At 52.0% G+C, this 16,718-nt stretch overlaps 1 protein-coding gene across 4 annotated transcripts in view; it reads right to left on the bottom strand.

Annotated features, from left to right (window-relative positions):
- Positions 1-3,764: 3,764 nt before the first annotated feature.
- The window catches only part of SAMD4A (sterile alpha motif domain containing 4A), a 97,242-nt gene continuing 84,288 nt past the window's right edge, over positions 3,765-16,718 (bottom strand). For 2 of the 4 annotated variants that reach the window (XM_057426324.1, XM_057426326.1), the window contains 7 exons: positions 14,341-14,635; positions 12,817-12,902; positions 10,572-10,690; positions 8,072-8,273; positions 7,670-7,796; positions 6,050-6,133; positions 3,765-3,990 (listed from right to left, as the gene is read on the bottom strand). In XM_057426324.1, the coding sequence (XP_057282307.1) occupies positions 3,962-3,990; positions 6,050-6,133; positions 7,670-7,796; positions 8,072-8,273; positions 10,572-10,690; positions 12,817-12,902; positions 14,341-14,635 (942 nt within the window). In that variant the 3' untranslated portion in view covers positions 3,765-3,961. Of the gene's footprint in view, positions 3,991-5,440; positions 6,134-7,669; positions 7,797-8,071; positions 8,274-10,571; positions 10,691-12,816; positions 12,903-14,340; positions 14,636-16,718 lie in introns of those variants that run through there. The other 2 variants (XM_057426325.1, XM_057426323.1) reach the window with 1 other exon arrangement.

Here is a 16,718-nt window from a genome sequence, read left to right as displayed (position 1 = left end):
TGTAGTTTTAAGCCCAGGATCAGCCCAGCCTTAAACACCTGACCTGAAGGTCTCCACACACGCTGAGGCTCGCGGCCAAGCCAGCTCCTCCGTGTGCCTTCACTGCAGCCTCCGAGCGGCTCCAGCCCTGATTCCTGCCGATTTCAAGAGAAAATCCCGTATCTAAACAGCTCCCAGGGCACGGGTGTCCCACAGGGACACAGCAGCGGCTATGTGGGGAATGCCAGGGATTTGTAAGCCCTGCCGTGGGCTTTATATAAAGATAATACACCCACCCCCCCCCCCACCCCCCCCCCTCGGGGAACTGTGCAACTCCTCCTCCCCTCTCCCACCCCACGGGGCTGGCCATTTATTTGATTCCTTAAGTATGAGGCCGTCTGCCAACAACAGCATAAATAAGGAGGCACCACACCCCACTGTTACAAAACCTTGTATTAATCATCTCCCTTCACTTTCAATATAACGTTGATATGAAATATAGCCATGATTCCTAGTTACATGGGAGGAAATGAGTAATAAATACATTGGAGCAAGTTGAAATCACAAGGGTGTTTCACTGGGAACAACATTTGAAAACTGTACACTTGCAAAGACCGGCATCTCCAAACATTAGTATTTCTTTATATCGGGAAGCTTTTACATGTAACAAACATGCTAGTTCCATATATGACCAAAAAAAAAAGAGAGAAATTTAAAAAATATGCATTGCTTGGCAACATTAACGAGGCAAAAATAGTTCTTTGTGCACTAACTTTGTACAGAAAAAACAAGACTAAAGGCATGCATGTACAATAAAAGGCTGCCCGGGAACGGCATGCAACAGAAGAGAGGTCAAAGCTTTTTAAAGTAAGCTTACAATATGCATAAATACATAAGGGTTATATATATTAATAAGGGAGGAAGTATTCTGCTGAACATTATTAACATTCCTGTTTTTTTTTGTTTTTGTGGTATTTTTTTCTTCCTATTCCTCCCAGAGGAATACACATTCACCTTTAAGTAAAGATAAAGGAATACAAAAAATAAAACTCACTTTGCAAACTCTGATGACTCGTATAAAAGCAACTTTAGTGTTATCATCGCTGTGTGCAAATTATAGACGTCTGCAGGACCCACTTCCCATCAGGCACATTCAGAAAGCCAAACCTGGGGCACGGCCGCACCCCGACATGGAGAAAGGTGACAACAGAAATAGTTTCCCTAAGTGCTGACCAAACTCGAGCTTCGCTCCGCGCCGCTCGCGGGCTTCAATCACAGTTTTGGATTTTCCTGCTGGATGCTGGCCAGGCTTGATCCCCCCCCCCCCAAGATTCTTTTAATGAGCTGAGCAAGCAAAGGGAAAGCCCAGCTCAAGTCCAGTCGAGCTCAGGGCTTGTCCCTGGGGAGGGGGGAAGGACACCTCGAAACAAAGGGTTGGGATTCATTTAATTTCCCTGGGTGTCGCAGCCACAGGGAGCATCCGCAGGACCCAAGGACACTTGGGCGCTGAGCTGGCCGGCCTCCTGCTGCACCCGGGGACGGCTCGGGGGAACAGCACCAGTAAGAGGTCCCCGGCGGGTGCTGGGGGGCCAGGGGCTGTCTCTGGGAGAGCTGGGGGGGAACAAGGGGGATGCCCCCCGATGCCGAGGGTCCCCGCAGCAGCAGCGTCTCCCTCGCCACGATGCGTACATGGTACAAAACAGTTGCAGGTGGGGTGAATGGGTGAATACAAAAAAGAAAGGCACTGCCGCTTTATTACTAAAGTTTGACTTCACAGCCTCACTCATGCAACTGCTGGGGCTTGTTTTTTTTTTCTTTTTTTGTTTTCTTTTTATAAATAGTTCTTATTTTATGATTCAAGCTACTTTTAATTTGCTTTTTAAATGTCTTTCACTGGCGCTCTGCTGCCTGCACTCAGCACAGGCATCCCAGAGCCAGGCAGGACTTCCCGAACGCAACTGAAGCCACTTCTCTTTATTTTCTTTTTACTTTAAAAAAAGAAAAACAAGGAACAGCAAACACAAGTTATTAACCTATACACTGTCAATGGAAAATAAGCTTTTCCTGGTTTTAAACAAAAGGAAAAACAATTGAATTATTTGGTGGTTGTTAATAACAGACATTATCATGGTTACCAGCCATAGCAAGTTAATAGGTAAAATATCCAAAATAGTATCTCTTAACAATCAGATAACCTCTGCTTCTATAGTCAGCGAAGGAATAAATAGAATCTCAGCTCCGTAAATACATTTGAGCCTTCCCTGAGGAAGGATCCTGCTACGGCAGTTGTGTTCACACCTTGGGGGTGCTCGGGGGGTGACGCAGGTCCCCAGCACCAGCCGGTGCCTGTGTCTCAGCCTCCCCTGGCCCCCACTTTGCCGTCACCTCCTCACACCTCCTCCCAACCTCCCTCGCTTTCAGTTTTCCCTTCTCTACTCCCCCAGCACACACTCTCCCCACCTCCTGCCTGCCGGGACGCAGGACACCAGGGAACAGCAAACATAAAACACTGCATTTGGCACGGTTTGTTCTTTAGAAAAACAACTTAGAACTGCTGCATAGCAAACGGATTCACACATCTCCCATCCCTGCCCGCCCAGGTGAGGCTCCGCCTTCTGCTCAGCCACCGGTCCTAGCACGCACTGCTGCCCACCAGCGCTTACAGCACAGCCCATTTTGGGCTGCACCCGCCATGGCTGTCATTCCCATTCATCACCTCCCTTCATTAATTAACTTTAAACTTATTATTCCATCAGAGGACACGGAGCAGCATCAGGACTGGCAGGAGCGAAGCCGCCACTATGCCCAGCATCACTGTGGGTGCAGTGGTATTTTTCTGGCCCCGAGCATAGGCTTGAGCAGCGCTGTGCTGGATTTACCCATCTAATGCCCTTGTACCAAACTTAGCTCCATTATAAAAAGCAGCACAATGGCAGGTGAGAGGCAGGCAAGCCACTACCACCCACATCTCAGCCCTGGCACATGTTTAACGCCAAGAAAATGGGGCTGCGAAGCCGCATTTTGGTGCCCTTTGGGGCTTGGGTTTTATTTGGCTAAATAAAACTGCATGCTTGCTCTCAAGCCTCCTTCAGCCCTCACTGGCCACCCCCAGGCATGGAAAAACCCATTACTGGTGGATTTCAGCAGGCTGGGGCCTGATGTGTGAAGCCAGGATGCAGCAGCACCTTCCCAGTACCTGTGCAGGCAAGGCAAGAGACATGGAAACTCACCCAGTATCCCCCCAATTCACCGACATCCCCTAGGACCCTCCGCTGGGCGAGATGTCCCCCTCCACATCCCTGACCTACACCAAGGGTGCAGGGATGGGGGGACCGACCCCACACCTGGCAGGCGCCCACAGACCCTCCGCTGCCCCGTGCACAATGCTGCCTTGAAACTGCGGATGCTCTTGGCTAAACTGAAAGGAAACTTTGGGGTTATTATTATTATTAATATTATTTAAATCGGGGCTCGCTGGGTAGTCTGTGCCTGCACACAGCGAAATTCAAGAGGTGGGACCACCGGCCCCAAAGCCCCTGGCAGGACAGGCAAATCCTCCCCAAAGGATTTTGGGTCACGCACACCCGCGTGCTATTCGGTACTCATTCATATCCTCGTCCAGAAACAGGGTTTGCCCATGGTGCTCCGGTGAACCCTCTGTTGTCAGCACTCTCCTGCTGCGTGCCCCCCCCCCCCCATGTTTTTTCATCATCGTTGTTGAATTTTTTTGCCACATTTCACCCCCCCCCCCCCCCCAGCATGGATGTAATAAATGACAACACAAATTCCAAGTCTAATGATATGTTCACAAGGACAATCTACACATTCACAAAATTAAAACAGGAGAGAGAGAGAAAGAGAGAGGAGAGGAGAGAGAGGAGAAAGGATGCAAGCTATCGCTGAGGCTCCCTGCAAGCCCCGACCTCGCCGCTGGACCCGCAGCAGTTGTTCTCCTGGCCAGCGTCCCCGATGCGACGCCTTTCTAGATCGTGGACGTTCGGTCGACACCATCTGCAATGGGAAAGGAGAGTTAGGAGCAGCCCTGATGAACAACCACTCACATTGCACCAGTACCCCTGGAGCTGGGGAAGGGAGAGATGGACCCCAGAGCACCCCCAACACAGCCCCTGTGATAAGATGATGCCTTGGAGCTGCCCCGCCCCCCCCCCCCCCAGGGTGTAGAAAGGTTTTAGGGTGTCAGCACTCCCACCAGTGCCTCCATGCCATTGTCTGTCCCCAGCAGCCGCCCCCACAACTGTCCGTGTCCTAGCACCCATCCAGGTCTTCTGCCACCTCCCATGGCAGCCTTCCCAGGAGCAGAGGGTGTTTCTGGGCAGCCTGGACTCACTGCAAGGTGGAAGTGAGTCTGGGACTTCCTTACAGCAGGACAAGTTCATGACCCACTGTCCAGGAGTGGGGGGACAGGGATGGAGCTGGTCCGGGGGGAATGCCTTGCCCCCCAGCTAACTCAGTCCTGCAATAGCCAAGTCACAGAGAATACAAGATTTTCTTCTGAGGATTCTGGCAGGAAAAATACCCCCAGGAATTATTTCTGTCTCCCCAGAGCCTCCATCCCCAGTGCCCCGTGACAGCAGGGACAAGTGCAGCCACAGCCCTAAGCCTAGGACTGAGGGGTCCACAACCCACCCCAGGTCCACAAAGACCCAGCTGCCAGCAGCTCCCTCTCCTCCACCCCCCAGGTGCCAGCAGCTTTTATAGGGCCAGAAATCCAACCCTCCAGCCCTCCTTCAGTCCCAACCACCCACCGTCCCCTATCCCAAACCCCCATTCCCAGGATGGAGAGCAGTGGGGGCACTGGCTCCTGGGGTAGCCCCTGAACAGAGCACTCCCTGTTACACTACCCAGGGCATCAGTCACGGCCGCCTCCCTCCTGAAGACTGAAAACAAACAGGTTTTTTACGCCTTTTTGTTTTTTTCTCCCCTGAAGGTTTATTTTTTTACGAGCTATTTATAGCATGAGGTTTGGAGAGGCTCGGGGTATGCGACCTGGAAAAAACAACTCGGAGGAACAGTACTCTGCAGAGGAACATGACAGCTAAGCCTCGCCTGGGCACACGCTGCAGAACCGCTTCGGGTGACAGAAGTGTCCTTGTTTTCCCAGCTGGGGATGCTGCCGTGGCGCTGCCAGGGCCCTGCTGCTTCTCACAGTACTTGCTCTTGCGTTGCTCTCCCTGGGATAGGCTGTTGCATCGCTGCAGGGAGCCCGCTGGTACTCATCCTCCCTGAGGGCTCCTGGCATCAACTGTTGGCTGCAGCCTGGGGACTGCCAGTGGTGAGACCCAAGCTGGTTATTCCAGACAGTCTGGGAGATGCTGGTGGCTGTGCTTGTCCCATCACCGGAGGCATCCTTCGTGCTTGGGGTCCAGCACATCAGCGAGGGGCTACGGGAGCTTCTGGTGCTGGTGCTTTTTGCTGCACCAGGCTCTCCATCGCACTGCTGTTCCTTCTTTCCTGCCTGTTTTTCCACCTCATCCTCCTCCCTCCCCTTGCCCATTATCTGTCTGCCTGGGCTGGGACCCGCAGTTAACCCCAGGCATGGGTGAGGAGCTGCCAGTGCTGCTGTCACAGCGCCTGGCACAGCCCCTGGCAGGACTTCAGCCAGATGCCTTGGGGCTTCCGCAACCCCTGGCCAAGGGGACGCTGGTGGCAAAAGGGTAAAACACTCTAAAGCCTGTGAACCATTCGAGCATACCAGTGGCGAGGGCTTTATCAAGAGCTAGTAACAGACTAGCGAGCTAATCCTAATGATTATTAGCAAGCTAACTAGTGGCTAATAAGCATGGACTCCACTAGTGGTGGGTGCGATCCCTGTGTTCAGTTTTTACCCCCTTGCCCCAGCTACCTCACCAAGAGAAGCCAATGTCCATGCCCAACCCTCCCGGGAGCATCCCTGGGAGCATCCCCACATCCATCCCCGCCACCATCCCATCCCCTCACAGCCACAGCCTGTCCCAGCTTTTGGGGGGCATGGGGCAGGGGCAGGTGCTGGGGGGCTCGGCAGAGGCAGTGTGGACGTGCTGGAAGAGCCCAAGGAGGAGGGAGTGCTCACCGCTGAGCGCGTGCTCCGTCATGCTCAGGCACAGGGACTCCAGCCTGTTGTTGATGTCAGGTTCAGTCACCGGCACCTGGAACTCTGCAGGGAGAAAGGGGCAGGAGACATTGGTCAGGGGACCTGTCAGGACCCTGGCAGAGTGCACGTGGGGTAGAAAACCACCTGAAAGATACCCCAGGAAGGGCTGACCACATGGCTGGACTGGCAGCGCTTCACTTCCCAGTGCATCCACCTCTGGCAAGAGATGTTTGCATAAACAGGCATCGTTTCCCTGCTTCTTATCAGTAAGGGGTAAACGTGGGGAAATTCAATGGCACTGGAGCAGAATGTGGATGGAAATGAGGAGTGAAGGCACTGGGAGGTGGCAGCCCCAGGATCAACCCGTGTGCAGGTCCCAGAACCTTTGGTATGAGCTAAGCTTTCACACTGGGGCCAGGAGCTGCCTTTGCAGTCAAGTGTGTGTCAGGGTTAGCGCTCCAACATGGGATGGCAGCACAGACCAGCAGAGCTGCCACCTGGCTTCTTCCTGCTCAGTCATCCACAGCCCCACTGCCACGTCCCCAGGGGAGATGTGCACAAGCAAAGGTAGTGCTGGACAGCATCTGCTTGGCACTGGAACACAGGATGAGATCCAGGAAGGTTGAGGGCTCCTCACAGCCTGATGGTAAGAGGTTTGGGAGACCAGCACCACATTATTCCTTATTTTCCTCACTACTGGGTCCATGTCTTTGGCTCTCTAATTCTCCTATGCCCTCATTCACTGTAGGCTAACATGCAAAGAGAAACCCATTTATTCTCCTTCAGTGCCTGCAGAAATGTACCCTTGTCCCGGTGTTTAATCAATACCCAAGAACAGACACTGCTTTTGCTGTACAGGACATTTGTTGCCTAAATTATGCAGTTAAAACTCTGCAGGCGTATGATGTGAGAAGAGCTGCCAAGCTGAAATCATGGCAGAAGCTTACAGATGAGGTTTACTTTACTAGGGGGTGCAACTCCTTGTCCTGTGGTATGAACTGTTACGGAGTGTTGGTAAGAAAAGGCATGCTTAAAGTCTAATGAAAGGATACACAGATGAAAAGGCATGAATGTCACAATGCTCCAGAGTCCAAGTTCTCCTGAACCAGAGCATGCTCCTATATACAGGAGCATTTTTGTGGTGTTTGGGAAGGAAGCACTGACTCAGCACCACTTCCCTTCACATGCATTGTGAAAACAATTTCCCTTGAGTGCATAAAGGCATTCCCTCTGCACCAAGTCTCCGTGTCCATGCATGAGCAGAAAAGGCGAGGGATGAGCTACTGCCTGACACGAAGCCCCTTGGAAGCAAGCTACATAAGGCACCAGCACTGCTATACACAGGGCTAAGATGTTATCTATAGGGTCAAAACTCCCTCCAGTGATGTCTCTGGTTCAATGAACCCAGTAACCAGAGCAGTGCCAGAGATACCCTGCTTGGCTTGCATCAGCCAGCACTGTGAGTACGGCTACGAGCACGCGGGAGCACACATGGGTGATGTGCCTGTGGTGAAGCTCATGGGCATGGCTCCTGTCACACAACCTCCTCCCGTTCCTCTGGGCTGTGGGTACATGAAAAAGCAAACGTCTGCTTCCTACCTGGCTGCTGAAACATCAGCATGGTCTGCGGGGAGGTGTGCACCGGCAGTGAGCGCGTTCTTTGCACAGAGCTGTGGCTCCGGCTGGGCATGCTGTTGCTGCCCCCGGGGTTGGCAAACCAGAGGTTCTGTGGGAAGCAAACAGAAAGAGAGGTGTGAGATGTAAACCAGAAGCTTCTGTGCCATGTATTTATAACCCCCTTGGGCTCATCTCTCCTCCGCTCCGCCTCTTTGCCCCCATCCCTGTCCCTCTTCTGCATCCCACCACACGGAGAGTACAACCCAAGCACCTGCTTGCAAAGGGGGAAAAAAATGGGGATCAGGACAAGTTGAAGAAGGAAAAGCAAACAAAGCTTGTGGGGAAGGGATGGAAAAGCTGGAGACGCCACAGACTCGTACCAACCTGTCTGCCTTGCTTGAGGATGGCGGGGCTGGCGGCAGGACTGCGTTGCGGGGTGCCCAGCAGTCCAGTGGGGCCCAGCAGCCCCAGCCGGGCCGTGGGGAGGTTGCGGGAGGGGATCTGGAACTGGCGGGGGTTGCGCCGTCCCAGTCCCGCCCCTGCAGAGCCGGCTGTCGGTAAGGAGTTGGACTGGCCAAAGCCTCGGCTGCAGAGAGAGAAAGCACCGTGGGTGAGACATCAGCCCCTGCAAGAGACAGCGCAGGGGGAGCCGCTGGTTTGGTGTGCTTGGACCAACAGCCAGACATCCCCTGGGTGCCCTGATGTTGCTGCAAAGCGCTGTACCAATGCTCATCCCCCCTGTACCCAGCCCATGGTCATGGGTCCACCACGAGCTCTGCTCCTGCCCCAACCCTCACATCCTGCTGGGGATGGTTCTCCATCCTGCCTGCACGTGCAGTGGGAAACAGGAGGTTTGGGCATAGCAAGGCAGCTCCCTTTCTTCTTCCTGCCTGCCAGTCCCCATCCCTCCCTTCTGCAGCTCTCACACTCGCATCATTTTTCCTTTTTAGAATTTATTTTACTCCTGCAAAATGGGCCTGTTCTTAAATGCAAGCTAAAATAACACAGGTAATTCCCTGGGCATTGGAGTGGGTGGCACCTGCTTCCTTGGGTTTTGATTTAAACCCTTCATGCCTTTGAGCTGTACAGAGATCTTTCATGTGTGGATTCTCTAGCATCTGATAAAGGTTCAGCTTATGCTGTTGGGTTTTTTTCACTGGGAACACTTGAAGGGTGGGACCTTATCCCTTTCCAAGAGGTTCACTTTTACAAACATGGCCATCTCTGAAACTTCACTGTCAAATTTTGTTAGAGCCACCTAACAAGTCCAGGATTTCCTAGGGAGGGTCTGAGCGAAAGGCACATTCCTGCACAGGTAAGACACTGCAAGCCCTCATTCAGCTCCCTGCAATCAGAGCAAAACAATTCAGACACAAGACACTGATCTCAGGACATGAAACCATCTTTACACCTTGGACTGGAGGGCCACACACACCAGAATCCCTCTTCATGAGGGTTTCTTGCATTTAAAGCCAGATTAATGACACAGAAATAACAAGGTAACCCTTGGAAATACACAGCACTGGAGCTGGGTCTCCTCCAGCCTGGTGTCCCTGCCGGTTAGCTGGGCAGCAGGATTCCAAAACCATTATGAGGTTAAAGTACAGCCAAGGGTAGGAGCACTCTGCAAACCCACACTGCAGCTGCTTTGATGCTCCCTGCTCCCCCCTGCCTTTCTCCAGCACTTGATCTCCCTTGCAGATGTTTCAGCTCACCTTCCTCCCAGCCCTCATCTCTCCTGCTTGTGTGGGTGGCTGCAAACATGCTTCAGATGACATGAGCCTGCTGGGATCCCAAAGCTGGATAAATTTACAAGGCAGGAGTATGACAGGGTTTCTTTAAACCTCATCCAAAAAACACTCTTGCCATTAAATCCCCATGAGAAAAGCAGGACTGGCCACATGCTCCTTTCTTGCCTGCAGCTTCTCAGGAGCAGAAGAAATGCAAAAAGCAAACACTCAAAAGCAGCAAGGAAACTGGAGAGCATCCTGGACAGCCCCAGGAAAGGTACCGGGATCATTTCAAGCAATCGGCTCTACCTTGTTCTTGCAATCAGCCTGGATGTGCAGCTAAACTGCTGCACTGGTGAAATCCCATAGCAAATGGGTCATCAAAAATCTCTGCTCTTGTCTATTCTGCTTCCAATCCTGCCATAAACACTGAAACTGCCTGTATTGCTCCATTCCAAAATACTCTGTTTCATGGCATTAGGGAACACCCCAGTTCTGTGCCAATTCCTTCTGAATCCCGGCTGTCCCAATGCTCCCAGCTTTCTCCAAAACAGTTTCTCTTTAATAAAAAGAACTTGCACAAGACTGTAATAAAACAGACTTAGCAGAATGAGAGAAAAGGCTGATGATATTGTTAAAACTGATCTAAAAATATCTCTTCTTGTCATAACCCCAATGCTTTCTAGGATCACCCGAAACCCAGCATCACCTTGGAAGTGAGCAAACATAGCGTTCACAACACAGCCCTCCTGGCTCTGCACCCTCTGTAGGCTTCAAGCCTTTTTTTTTGCCAGTTGATGTCTTTTTGGTGAAACTCCAGCACTGATGTAATGAACAAAGGGCAGCAGGCAGGGGCAGAGCCGGCCACCCAATCCTGGGGAGACACTGCTCAGCTGGGAAGCACTGGATTCGGAGCCAGGGAGACACAGTGGGAATCAGTAGGGTAGGCGATGTCCACACACACAAGCAAACTTACTGCTGCTTTCCTTTCCCAGCCAACACCTGGGATTGAAGCTTTTCCAGCCTTCCTCCCACACAGAATATGGCTCTGAACCCAGAAGGATCAGTCCCTCCCTGCTGGGAGATATTGGTCCCACTGGAGATGCTCTTGCCACTGCATCCATCCATCCCTCCCTTCCTGAAATCCTGCATACCTCCTCTGCTGCCGATAGCCTGACAGCTCCAGGAGGGATTTCCGAGGGAACGACCGAAAGAGTTTCTGCACCTGCTGTTTCCATGACAGCAACCGCTTCTTCTGAATCTCTGTAAACGCCTGCCCAAAGGAAAAAAAAAGAGAAAAAAAGGAAATGTATGAATATTTTTCTGGATAAAGCGAGCAGAGATGCATATGTGGGTGTGCAGGTAAAGAAACACAGCTGGAGCAGGCAGTGGTGTGAGTCGAGACCCAGAAGCAAGTCAAGAGGGAAACCCTGGTCTCTCTCTTGGATTTATTTACCTCAGGAGGAAAAAATGCTCCAGCAGCATCCCCTCCGCCCAGCTCTGCCCCCAGAGCTTTCATGCTGTCCATCCTAGCCCCAGACTCACTATTCATGCTGCAGCATGGGCACCTGGCTCCATGCTTGGTGCTGGGGTGTGAGCACAGCTCCCACAGGGTTTGATGGTCCCCGCCGGGTGGTGCCATTTGTCACCTGGCTGTGGCTGTAACACAGCCAGGATCTCCAAATCCCAACTAGGATCTGGAAAGCAGAGCTGCTCCATAGCATCTTGCATTCTAACCTCCTTCTTGGGGCTCAGCTCTGTTCCTGGTGCCCACAGCCTCTGCAGGAGGTCACCCAGGGTAAGCCCCACCACCCACCCAGAGGTCACCCACACAGGAGGAGACTTCCTCCTGAAACACCCCAGACCTCCAGGCAGCCGGCGTGGGTTACAGGGCGATCCACATGCCCACCACAGCTAACTTTAGACACCCAGCATCTCCGTGCCAGTGGTGGAGAGGAGTGCAGGTCTCTGGAGGACAATGTGGAGGCTAATTAGTGCCTTGCTTCATTGCTCAAACTGCCCTTTGGAGGAGATGCTCTCTCCTGGCACTGATTATGCTGGAGCCAACGCAGATGGTGGTCCCGGGATACAGGCTGGCACTGATGGGGTGACGCTGCATCACCACGTCTGTCCCAGGCACTCCTGGAAAACGAGTTCTTCTGGAGCGCCACATCTTCCTGGCTCTGCTCTCCAGCCCCAGGTCTCTGCTCCCACCATTCTTGCCCCTTCCGTGGCACCTCTGCTCCCCCAGCAATGTCCAGAGAGTCCAGGCACCACTTCCAGGCTCTGATGTCAGGGAGCAAGTAGGAGAACATGTTCTCTCCACCAGCTCCTACAGCTATTCTCCACTGCCTGTGTCTCTGTAAAGCACCAAGAGGACCATACCCACAGCTCTAAACCTGTTCTGCAGCAAATCCCAAGAGTGGGCACCACCATCCCACACTGCATAGGGAGTCACTGACACCGCAGGCACTGCCAGCAAAATGCACTGGAACCTCCACTAGGATCAACAGGGACATCTGAGAGCACACTCCAAAAAATATGATGAACTGCTTGTGTTTTGCCCAGTACCCTGCTATTTCACCCCAATTCAAGATGCCCTGTGCTCGGCCCTGCAGGGATGCATAGATCAAATAAACACAGCCTGGGCACCAGCTTCGGCTACAAGGAAAGGGGCTGCAAGCTGCCTCTCTCCTCTTCCATGCGCAGCACCGCATGTTTTGGGGTTTGCAGCCACCAGCTCTCTCCAGAGGAGGTTCTTCTGTTGTTTGTCAGCATACAATTTTATAAACAAGTAACTGAGAAACGTTTAAAGCCTGCAGTTCCTGTCAGAGGGTGTGCAATTTCCCCCGACCTCTGCCATATGGGCAGGCAATGAGAAGCAGCTTGTTCTTCCAGGTGTAGCCGGCATGGGTACAAAAAGCTGCAGGACAGCGGGGACACCAGCCATCCTCCCTGCCACCAGGCACATCCCAAGCCATCAACCAGCAAAGGCAGACCTGCCAGAAGCAGGAACAGATGCCCCTGTTGCAAAATCCCAAGACCACGTGCTGCAAAACAGGAGGCAGCAACGCCAAGGGATCGCTGGGACTCTGACAGAAACCGCCTGCATGCTTGTTGTGAGATTTGTTCTTTCATCCAGCTGCTGACCAGACTGTCACAAGCCAGATGAATTTCCCAGCTCCAAGTCTTGGCAATTAAGCGAGCGTGGAGAGGGGAGCAACATTTCCATGCACCATGCTGGAGCTACCGCCCGCTCTAGCCCTGTTCTGACAGAATGACTATTAATACCCCCAAAAATATTTGTGTTAGAAACCAAGAGGTTTACATAAACAGACACTTTGGAAACAGTTTCTAAGTGATGAGAACAACACTTTGAGATGATCCGTCACGACTCACCTCATGGATTAGACATTTGTCTATGAGCTGTAAATAGGAACTTATATTCTCTTCATCGGGTCGAGAAACTAGAAGTTGTGTGCATACTGGAAGAAAAAGAGAGAAGAAAAATGGGTATGGGGACATCAAGCTGGGGTTCATGGGTGGGCGCAACAAATGCCTTGGATGTCCCATTTCCCTTGTCCCACAGAGAGGTCTTCTCATCAGCAAGAAAAAATGTCCTTCCCCAATTCCTGCCGTGCTGTCCTATATTTAGGGGCAGATTTTGTTCTCTGTTACGATGGTGTAAATCCAGAGTAACACCACTGGAGTCACCAAAATTAGACCTGAGCAGATCAGAGGCACAGGATTATTCCCTATTCCTACACAAGAGCCGGTGCTGGGAGAGCTCTTGCTCCTTTGCCTAAAATCTGCCCCATTGCAAACAGATTCCCACCTTTCCCAATGGATTTTAGTCTCTTTTGGAATTAATGCCATAAATGCAAGTGGAAATGAGTTCACAGAGAGACATGGAGTCTCTCCTGTCATAACCCCAGGGCACGGATGCCTTGGGGTCCAGGAGGGTACCTTGGCCTGGCACAGCCTGTGCCACACATACAGCTTTGTGCATGACAGAGGCATTGTGTTATGGGCTGAATTCAGCAGCAGGTTTAAAATGGGGCCAGAAGCCCACGTTTGTCTGTGCATGCAGTCAATCAGCTGGTGAGAAATTCTGCACCAGGTTTTTATACAAACAACACCTCATCTGTTTTTTTACAAAAGGTGTGAAACAGGGCTGATATTCCTTTGTGGCAACCCAACAAGTTTGTTTCTGCTCCTGGTCTCCTGTGTGAGCTTGTGGGTGAGACTCCCCTCCTGTCTTCAAACACCTCAAGTGCCACTGATGGCGGTTAAGACACATCCAAGCTCACACAAATTTGCTCAAAGAGCCCTTTGCATGGCACAGGAGGTCAGTCCCTATCCTCACATCCCTCTGGTGCACCTCCCAGTGTGTTAATCCTAATTCAAAGCCACACACCCTGCACCTGGCACAGAACAGCACCCGAGTATTTTGAGTGTCCTGCATCTAAATTTGGGCTGAAGAAGGGACTTGGACCCAACTGATCTGCACTCGAGATGGCTCACGGCCAGCCCATACACCACTGCTACCCACCCCACAAGCAGAGCAAGTCTTGAGGGATGCTGCTGGAAACACCTTTGGAGTGGCGTGCTGCCCCCCAGGACTCTGAATGGGAAGGGAGAGAATGCTATGCACCCCTGACCTGGGGCAGGGAGAGGATGCTATCCATCTCTGACCTGGGGCAAACAGCGTGATTCATCACTGCCCCTCTGCAAAATCACTGCCTACCTCTCCCCCCTACTCATACTCCTTACCACAGCACGATGGGGCCCCGGAAATCATCACCCCTAAGACTAGGGCTTGCAGCTTGGGGAAATGCTGCTGCCAGCACCACCACTGCACACACCCTGCCCTGAAGCAGCTCTCCTTAGCAAGGACACCAATAACCAGTGACAGGCACTCACCTTTCCCCATCACTCTGGTGAACTGTCCAGGCAGGTCACCTTCAGGCAAAGGGGCGCCTCCCGACTCGCCCTCACATCCCGGCAAATGGTGCTGCTGCATCCCGCCTGCGGCAGAGTCCTTACAGTCAGAGCCTTGGCTGTCTGAGCCGATCAGGGAGGAGGGGTGATGCGAGTCCGCGTCCCGGCTGTGCTCCTCTGTGCTCGAGTTTTGGGAAGAGTAAGCTTTGATGGGGGTGAGGATCATTTGGTGTAGTTCCTGCAGTGGGACACGCAAGTTGCCACCTTCCAGGATGTCCTGCAGATTCAAGTGGAGAGGAGAGGGTTTGTCTCCACAGAGACAACAGGACACCAGCTATCAACCAAACCCTTATTGGTACCCGCCAGGAGAACCTCAGCAAGGCCCATGGCCTCGCTCCCGCTTCAGGACCCTGCTGCAGGCCATGGTCAACAGCCATGTTTCGTTCACTGAGTCTTGGTTAGACCAGAGGAGCTGTGCAGGCACTGTGTCTGATTATCCAAGGATGTGTTCAGACATGAATCCCCAGAGATAAATGAGCCACATCAGCCACTGGGACTCAAAACCAGTGGCAATCCAGCTTAAGCATTTCCAAATTTCCACCAGGAAGATGAGAGCAACTGAGCCTGTGAGATTTCAATGCCCAGACCAGTGAGTATTTTGGTCCCTCTCCAGTAATCCCACAATCAAGACAATTCAGCTTGTCTTCAGTTTCCAGCACTGCCTTCAAGCCTGGCTCCCCACTAACTGCTCTGCCCCAAAGAGCTTGCCAGAGCATCACTATGCCGTGGGACCATCACAGAGCTCAGGACCGCACTGGGATGCAGAAGCCTATTCTGCAGCATCAAAGTGGGGACGTCCCTGCCCACACTAGGATGGGCTGGGGAAGTGGATGCAGAGGAGAAAGGGAAGGTTTCAGGGGGTGCAGGGTAGGTAGGTCAGACATAGAAGGGGAGACCATGATGCTGCAGATGAACTTATATCCCTATAGTGAAAACATTCATCTTGTAGATCCTGGGGGAGGTCCACCCAGAAGGGAGAGAATTTGGGTACATCCCAGCCTTACTCTCGGTTACAGTGTGGATAAAGATCTCCCTTTCTATGGTCAGATCCTCATTCCACTGATACGAGAGAACTGCATTTTGCTTTTAACATAGCCTGGACCAGAACAGCTTGCTGCATGCCTCAGCATGGCCTTTCTAGTGAGATGCAACTTGGAAAAAGGCAGCTTTTTGGAGTGAGTCCGGGCTGCACCCAGGGAAGAGACATAAAATGGGCACACAGGCTGTGTGTGAGCCAGCTGAAGCCCTTACATCCCTGCTGCACTCCCAGCTTGCTCTCAGGTGTCTCAGCTCCACTTCTCTCAAAGACCTGGTGTTGTTCTGCTGGGCATTATTTTTGGGGAAAAAATCCTGTTCTGCTAACCGGCAGAGAGGGGTGGAGCAGCTCTTCCCAAGAAAGCAGCAATCTTTAGCAGAGAGACACTGCCCAGAAAAGCCAAGTCTCACACATGCTCTTGTTTAGCACAAAGAAATTGCATGGGAAGCCTGGAAAACCAGAGATGTCTCCTCCCTAGTAAAGCAGCTCACAGGCAGCTCTGAGCCTCAACAAAGTGGGACATGGTCACAGCTCCATAGCCCAAACCACCCCACAAGGGCTCAGAATCAGTCCCTGCCACTTATCTCCCATATTTTACAGCGTACGGGGCTGGTTGTGTCACCTGAACTGGGCTCCAGCTCCCACACCGCACCAGTCAATCAATACCAATTTCAAAACCCAGGCAGAGATGCAGGGAGAGAGGCTGTGCAATTGTCTGGAAAACACATTGCCGAAGCAAGCTCAATCCAGTGGGCTGTCTCTTGGATTTAACAGTTATTATTAATATACGGAGGTAAACATTGCTTTATTAGCTCCTGCCATACTCCGAGTACAATCCCTTATTATAAATAAACGGTGAAGCACTGAGCTAACAAAAACACCAATAAATAGCAACATGCCACGTAAGTATTTAAAAGCCCCTAGAGTGGGAGGCTCTGCAAGTTGCTGTTTGAAGATGGTGCAATTAAATATAATATAATATTGCGATAATAAATAGTGAGAGTTTGGGTGAGCTACACCCAGCAAGGCTGTGGTGCTGTTGCTTCTCTGACAGCCATTTCTGCAGAGTTTAAGATTTTGCTGAAGTGACAGAGAAGATCCTGTTTGCTCTTGCTGGAAATTCAACATGTTGTTCAGGCACTGATGAGGGCATCTGTCTTTTTATCTGGGGACAGACTGTCCATAGGATGCTCCAGAAAAGCACAGTGGCCCTCAACCTGACAGACACTGGGCAATCCCGTCTCTATTCGGGGATGGAGAGGCA

This window comes from Pezoporus wallicus, unplaced genomic scaffold (genome assembly GCF_028554395.1).
Source record: "Pezoporus wallicus isolate ANWC-B61680 ecotype Strahan unplaced genomic scaffold, APGP_CSIRO_Pwel_v1 contig_8403, whole genome shotgun sequence".
In the NCBI taxonomy this organism is placed as follows: domain Eukaryota; kingdom Metazoa; phylum Chordata; class Aves; order Psittaciformes; family Psittacidae; genus Pezoporus; species Pezoporus wallicus.
Note: the sequence above shows the minus strand (reverse complement) of the source record. Positions and strands in the feature narration are given on the sequence as shown.